This window comes from Brassica oleracea, chromosome C4 (genome assembly GCF_000695525.1).
Source record: "Brassica oleracea var. oleracea cultivar TO1000 chromosome C4, BOL, whole genome shotgun sequence".
Taxonomy (NCBI): Eukaryota; Viridiplantae; Streptophyta; class Magnoliopsida; order Brassicales; family Brassicaceae; genus Brassica; species Brassica oleracea.
Genome location: NC_027751.1, coordinates 33,660,056 through 33,667,847, shown reverse-complemented (window position 1 = coordinate 33,667,847; position 7,792 = coordinate 33,660,056). Strand labels below are relative to the sequence as shown.

The window sequence follows — 7,792 nt, the reverse complement described above, 5'->3', positions numbered from 1 at the left end:
CCTTAAGTAAAATAGAAATCGACCCAATAATAGACGCGGAGCGACCTCGGCATGTCGCTCCGACAAGTCACTCCGGCCTCCGGGAGCGACCTCAGTGAGTCGCTCTGAGAGGTCGCTCAGGGCTTCGCTTCGTGTCGTCTCGCCATAGAGATGCGAGCGACCTCGGGGCGTCGCTCTGGGCAAGTCTCTCTGGGCTTCCAACGGGATGAATATGTCGAGCGACTTCACGTGGTCGCTCCAGCTAGGTCGCTCTGAGAGGTGCTTTGGAGCGACCTCATGACGTCGCTGCAGAACCTCGCTCCCCTGCTCTGCTCGTCCAATGATCACATATTTCACCTCCTTTGAGCTCCAAATGCATCCAAATGTCCCCAAGAACTCCATGTGGCACTCCAACACCTGATAAAGACTCATGTATGCAAAATGTAACCTAAACATGGCTAAATCCTAGTCTATATGATCAAAATGCACATGGATGAATGGATAAGATAATGGAAATATGCTAGATATCACCCGGGATGATAGGAAGCATCGATTGTATGCATTGAGAATGAAAGAATTGTCCCACCACTTGGAAAGGGCAATATTCCCGTGGTTCGGGAAAACCCACAATCGTTTTAGAGGCGGTTGCTTCATATGATCTTTGGATATGACATGCGTTTTTTGGACCTCCAGGTACCTTAAATGATATCAATGTTCTTGATCGCTCACCTGTTTTTGATGACATAATAAATTGTCAAGCTCCAAAAGTGAATTTCTCGGTCAACGGAAGAGAGTATCATTTGTCTTACTATCTCACCGATGATTTTTATCCGAAATGGACAACTTTTATCCAATCTATTCCAATTCCACAAGGCCCGCAAGCAGTTTTATTTGCTCAACGTCAAGAAGCTGTCCGAAAAGATGTCGAGCGTGCTTTTGGAGTCTTGCAAGCTCGATTTGCGATTGTTTAAAATCCAGCACTTTTTTGGGATAAAATGAAGATTGGAAATATTATGAGAGCATCTATAATACTCCATAATATGATAGTAGAAGACGAACGAAATGAATACCCTCAATTTGATGTTTCAGAATTCCAACAAGGAGAAGGCAAGAGAAGTTCACATGTGGATCTTACGTATTCAACAGATATCCCTACAAATATCGCCAATATGATGGGTGTTCGAACTAGAATTCATGATAGACAAGTGTATCAACAACTGAAAGCTGATTTGGTTGAACATATGTGGTCTAAATTTGGACGTGATCAAGACAACAGTTGAGCATATGCCTCTTTTAAATTATTATCGTTTATTTTAGCAATCTTTGTTTTTATGTATTTTTATGTTTTTATTTTTCAAATATATGTTTAAAATGTTATCTTTGATTATAGTTTAAGTAATAAATAAATTTTAGCTTCAATAAAAAAATGTTTAATAATTTTTTTTTGGGAAAATTAGGAAAAAGAGACACTTTCAACTTAGATTTGTCTCAATAAGACTTTTTAAACTTCTTTTAGGAAAATAGGAATTTATTTCTTGTTAATACCATAGTACCCTTATAATTAACCAATTAATATGAATTTAAGTATACATTATAATTTTCGTAATTGATTTAATATTAATTAATTTTTTTTTAAAAGTAAAAACAAAAGGTAAAAAAAAACACAGTTAAAGGGTATTGGGTTAGTTTAATACTTTTTTTTTTATCTTGTCTTAGCCACCGTTGTTCTTCTCTCCATCCATGGAGATTTAGGGTTCTTGGAGATAATCTTTGTTCTTCATCGGTGTTCCGTCAATCCTTTCTTCGTCTCTAACCTCGTTTTGGTGATCGAGAAGGGTGTAACGAGGTTTCGACATGGATTTCTCATCACACGGATGTTCTGGGAATGGTCCAATTTAGAGATGGATATCAGGAGAAGTCTAAATCTCTTGAGGGGAGATTTTGGTACTCGGAGAATTGGGACAATCGATTGTTTCAAAGGGATATACACAACGAGATCCAAGCCACTAAGGGCATATCTTCAGGATGCTATCTGCAGGGGATTGAGTTATGGGATCATAAGTGGGATACGGTTAATAATGGTTTGTGTCAAGGTTGTCAAGGTTTGTGTCTCTTTACTTGTGCAAAGTAGGATTTGATTTGGAATATGATCTAAGGAATTGTTTTTAGGGATCAAATGGTTTAAGGGATATATATATATATATATATATATTCTGCAACCCATGGAATACAAGGATTCTGTTTTTAAACCAACACTTCCTGATAACCTAAGTAAAAGAACGAAGTTTTTGAAATACATGGACTCTGTTTTTGTTTACATGACCTTTATACGGGGGCAAAACAAAGGATCAAAAAGAGGGATATTAGTAGAACAGAGGGGGCATGGTGCTACTAACAAAGATGACTATAAAGATCAAGCTAGATGGTCTTCTCCATCTATTCAAGACTTTGGGAATTTGTCAAAGAGTGAGGTCTATATCTGGACTTCAGATCATGGAAGGTGGATTGATTCAGAGGATATACTTATGGCATCCAAGAGACGGTTTCCTCACTCACATGAGATTTCCTCATACCTCAACGAGTCTACTGTAATTGGAACGGATTGGGTCACGGTTATGGAGAACATATTGTTTTTTATTGTTTTGTCTTAATAAGCTGTATGAATAGTCTTCGGGTCAGTGTCTTTTATTATTGTTGGTGTGTCTGTTTGGTTTCTTTGTATGAGCCTAAAATTCATTATAAGATATTGTAATATTGTAATAATCATATACTTGGTCACTAGACATTACGAGTCTTTTATGTTGGAATCAGAGGGGAGTTATGAATTCAATAGAATGTTGAACCAAAGCCTTCAACAACTTCGTAGTATCAATGCTGACAGGCTCTTTGCAGATCATATTTTGGTAAAAATTTGGGTCAACTTAATGGCGAACAATATTGCTTTTTTAATCATATCGTATTTTGTTGTATGGGAACCAAAGGATGTAGTAGAAATATATGGTCCATTAAGAAGGGAGAGAAACGAATAACGAATGAGAGAAAGATCGTGGGAGGAGAAATATATAGTTTAGATATGAGAGATTTAGGGTAGATTTAGGAAAGATTTAGGAAAGATATTTATCGAAATATGGAAGTTTTCATATTTTTTGTGATTTGCCTATAATATGTAATGTACGTATATCTGAGCGCTGAAGAGATGGTGGGAAGTTTATTCTTCCTTACGCATTTGATAACGTAAGAGGCAGAAAATCTTATGACATATAAAAAAGAAGGTAGTTCACAGAGTCGAGGTTAGAAGTTGTAATAAAGCTATAAGTAGACTAAAGATGTCTTGTTAGAATATTACCTGACGAAATCTAGCTAGGATAGAATATTGAAGAAAGTTTTGTTTGTATTTTTGGCAGAAAATCTTATGACATATAAAAAAGAAGGTAGTTCACAGAGTCGAGGTTAGAAGTTGTAATAAAGCTATAAGTAGACTAAAGATGTCTTGTTAGAATATTACCTGACGAAATCTAGCTAGGATAGAATATTGAAGAAAGTTTTGTTTGTATTCTCTACCTAGGATAAAATCCGTGTGTAATACTTACTATCCGATTTCTAGACTAAGTAGATGACTAGAATGAATATTATATTTGTGCTATAACATAAAATAAAACATGATTCCACTATTTTTAAAAATAAAATTTAAACATATAAATAGTCATACTAATGTTTCCAATGGCTTACATATTTTTTTATATTTTTAAAATTTAGTTTATTATTTTTTTCCATTACAGAAGGGTAAAACAAGTCTAAAATGACCAAAACTATCAAAAGTTCTATTTAGATAAACAAAAGTTGAAAGTATGGCTGGACAAAAAACCCAGATCCGAAGAACCGAACCGAACCCAATCCGAAATAGTAGTACCAAACCCGAACCGAAATTGATTAAATATCCGAACGGGTTCAAAATTTTGGTATCTAAAGAACCGAAACAGAACCCGACCAGAACCGAAGTATCTCGGGTACCCGAATGTAACCGAAATAGATTTATATACCTAAATATATTACTTTTTTTAGATCTAATATATATTAAAACATCCAAAATATATAAGATACTTTAAAATTGTCTAAAATACTTGAAAATATACATAAATAGTCAAAAATAAATGTCTAAAATGGCTAAAATATATTCAAAACACCAAAATGCTTGAAATATCTATTGATTTTCTATCCAAATATTTAAATCATACCAATTTATATGTTAATTTTAGGTATTTTGACATATATTATACAAATTTATATGTAATATATTATTTTGATTTATAGGTTTGGAGAAAATTTAAGCATATAATGAATATTAAAACTTTAAAAATAATTTAAATGGGTTATCCGAACCCGAACCGAACCCGCAAAGATCCAAACCGAATCCGAACCGAAATTTAGAAATACCCGAATGGAGCTGAAATCTTTAAATCCGAAAACCCAAAACCCGATTAGATCTGAACCGAATCCGAATGGATATCCGAATGTCCACCACTAGTTGAAAGTGTTTCTTTTTCCTAATTCTCTCTTTTTTAAAAACAAAACCCTTAACTTAAAATACTACCATTTGAAAGAATAAAATTAGGTGTTTCTTCACATAAACTCTTAACTTAATTTTATTACTAAAATAATGACTAAGAACCAATTAAGGGTTTTTGAACGTGCTCTACGAACATGTCTACGAACATGTCTAGATATTTAATAGACAGATGTCAACATATGAGGGAAAATATTGTTTTTACTGATTTAAGAAAAAAACATAACCAAATAATTATAATATTTAATACTTTTTTTAGAAACTCTCATGGTCTCACACCGTTGAAGCTGCTCTCTATGTACAAATAGGTCGAGTCGGTTCGAACCAAAGAATTATGAGAGTGCCGCATATAGATTATCTTTTATGATTAAAAAAAGTTTTTTCGGGACAAAAAATGATAGGTTGTTAAAAAGGGTAAAATAATTATACGTTAAAAGTTACAGTTTTCGAATTAAACTTGGAATTTCTCAGAAGCTTATATTGTCTTTAACGTTCTCACCTTCATGAAAATAAGAGAGAACCCAGTATCTAATTATTGCATAATATGGCTTATACAAAACGCGTGTGTATAATTTCACTGCATCTAAAACATGGAGTTAATAGAGTATGGACATCGAAAGCACAATACTCTCATTGACCTTTATTTTTAACTATGCTGAATTCTTCTTCTTATTTCAGTATAGGTACATATATCCACAACTTCAAAATATTAAAATGTAGTTTATTTACAATGTGTATTCCTCCTAAACAGCTTGATTATTGTGTAGGCCTAACGAATCTGAGAAGTAAGAGTGAAGAAGAAAGCTTCATCGCATGGTAAGCTTAAACCACCGGTTGGATGATCAAAGCCAAACTCTTCTTCTGCTTTCCTCAGCAAAGCTTGGAAAGATGGTTTGCTCAGGTAGTAAACCGGAACAAAAAATCTCTTCTTCTTCAAATTTTCTCCAACGTAGACAGCTAAGAAACCTTTCGGTGTTGATGATTCAGTAGTAAGAGACTGACGAATTATTTGCTTAGTATCAAAAAGACTCCTCAAGAATGCCATATCTAGTATTAGCTAGAAACAAAGAAAAAAGCTCTGAATTAATGGCTTAGGTAAAGTTAACTTGATCTTGTTTGATGAGAGAAGGTTTGAGTTTGGTTTGTGAGCTAGAGGGAAATGTGGGTCTATATATATTGGCTAAGTTAGAAAGTTTTTAATAATTGTATTTCATGAGTAGTGTGTGTGACCTACAAGGACATTGTTTTGGCAAACCGATTAGTTAAGCATTTGGACAATAGAAAGCTAAAGCTTAATTAATGTTGGGGTGTTGAGATAGTATGTGTCCTACATGGCTACGTGCATGTGGTCAATGGCTACATTGGCTACGTCGACTTAACGGATGAATGGTGCACATTAAATAAACTAAAAACATTAATAGCAAGTAATAGAATTTGTTGTAACGTGGCTATGCATCTTAACATATACGTATAATTTTTATCTTTACAGTGGCTATGTCGACTTGGGTAGATCGATTGAATCTGAATGATGACACGAGTAACACTGGCCCTGGGCATTCGGGTATTCGGTTCGGTTTCGGGTAGATCATTCTTATACCCAATAAGTACTTATGAGATTTCGGTTCGGTTTCGGATCGGTTCCGGGTACCCGTTTAATATATGAATCAAATATATATGTATATATATATATATATATACAAAATATATTAGTTAACATTTTAATCTAATGATCTAGTAGTTAAATATTTATATATTCGTCAATCTAGCCGGAGTTCGAGTCACTAAGGTGTTAATTTATAAGTATTTACTGTGTTTTAATATAGAAATACTATATATATTTATAATATAAGAGAGTACATAAAATATAACATGGTATAGTGGTAACAATGTTCTCACTCTTCTTGTCCTACCTGGATTTGCTTGGGGTTGATGAAAAGAAACCGAAACTTGTTTCCGGATATTCGGATACCCGTTCAGTTCTCGGTCCGGTTTTGGTTTCGAATATTTCGGTTCAGTTCCCGTGTTTTTGCCTAGAGCTAAGTAACACACTAGGGCAAACACTATTCACAAGCATTTTTTTACCGTTCCGGAGAGCAAGTCACTGAAACGCGTTAAGTACGTATAATGTGTTGGATAATTCCAAGCTTGTGGAAACTTAACATATTATTAGATTGTATGTAACTCAACCTGAAGGTTTCGAAAAGAAAGGAGAAGAGGATCGAGTGTATGTGTTACACAAGGCTTTGTATGGGTTACGCCAGGCACCCAGGGCCTGGAATGTAAAACTCGATCAGGTTCTCAAGGAGATGAGATTTGAGAAGTGCACGAAGGAACCATCAGTGTACTGCAAGAGCCTCAGGTTGGAGACTCGATCTAAGCTTAAGTTGTAGCTTAAGATCCTGGTGCTTGTGAACAAGAGATCGCGACGGCAAGATGGCTGACGTGACTAGGGCTCCACGCACGAAGGACTTTGGATCTACATCCATCCAATGTCCGATGTTGTCACCGACAAACTACACAGTTTGGTCGATGAGGATGAAGGTTCTACTACGTGTTCATGAAGTGTGGGACACAATCGAACCCGGTTCAGATGATCAAAAGAAGAACGATGTTGCGATAGCTCTTTTGTTTCAATCTGTTCCAGAGACTTTGATTCTCCAAGTGGGAGAACAAACCGCATCTAAAGAGATCTGGAATGCCATCAAGTCGCGACACCTAGGAGCTGATCGTGTAAGGGAGGCGAGACTTCAGACGTTGATGACGGAGTTTGATAGGTTGAAGATGGATGATACAGATACGGTCGATGGCTTCGCGGGGAAGATATCGGGCCTATAATCCAAAGCAACCTCGTTGGGAGAAAACATAGAAAAATTTAAGATGGTCAAGAAGTTCTTGAAGGGTCTTCCAAGACACATGTATATCCAGATCGTAGCATCACTTGAGCAAGTCCTAGATCTCAACTCGACGGGGTTTGAAGACATAGTTGGAAGGCTTAAGGCGTACGAGGAGCGTGTAGGAGAAGAAACTCAGAAAGAAGACCAAGGGAAACTGATGTTTTTGAACAATGAAGAGCATAGTCAGAGGGGCTATGAGAATTCCCGTGGTAGAGGAAGAGGACGGAACGGTAGAGGCAGAGGTCGAGGTAGGTCACACAACCAAAACCGTGCGTCACACACCGAAGACAGCTCGAAGAAGAATCGTTCAAAGCTGATATGTTGGAGATGTGACAAGCCTGGTCACTACGCAACT

General features: G+C 36.0%; 2 protein-coding genes across 2 annotated transcripts; one reads left to right on the top strand and one right to left on the bottom strand.

The window, feature by feature from the left end:
- Positions 1 to 5,110: 5,110 nt before the first annotated feature.
- LOC106341414 (auxin-responsive protein SAUR15) lies at positions 5,111 to 5,669 on the bottom strand. The gene has a single exon (XM_013780181.1). The coding sequence runs from the start codon at positions 5,586 to 5,588 to the stop codon at positions 5,313 to 5,315; it is 276 nt and encodes a 91-aa protein (XP_013635635.1). The 5' UTR covers positions 5,589 to 5,669; the 3' UTR covers positions 5,111 to 5,312.
- Positions 5,670 to 6,976: 1,307 nt separating this feature from the next.
- Positions 6,977 to 7,378, top strand: LOC106338706. The gene has a single exon (XM_013777620.1). It carries the CDS (start codon positions 6,977 to 6,979, stop codon positions 7,376 to 7,378), a length of 402 nt encoding a protein of 133 aa, XP_013633074.1.
- The last annotated feature ends 414 nt before the right edge of the window (positions 7,379 to 7,792 follow it).

Bases quoted from the DNA above. Each gene is read 5' to 3' on its own strand.
- LOC106338706 (XM_013777620.1), top strand. From the start codon at position 6,977: ATGGCTGACGTGACTAGGGCTCCACGCACGAAGGACTTTGGATCTACA.
- LOC106341414 (XM_013780181.1), bottom strand. From the start codon at position 5,588: ATGGCATTCTTGAGGAGTCTTTTTGATACTAAGCAAATAATTCGTCAG.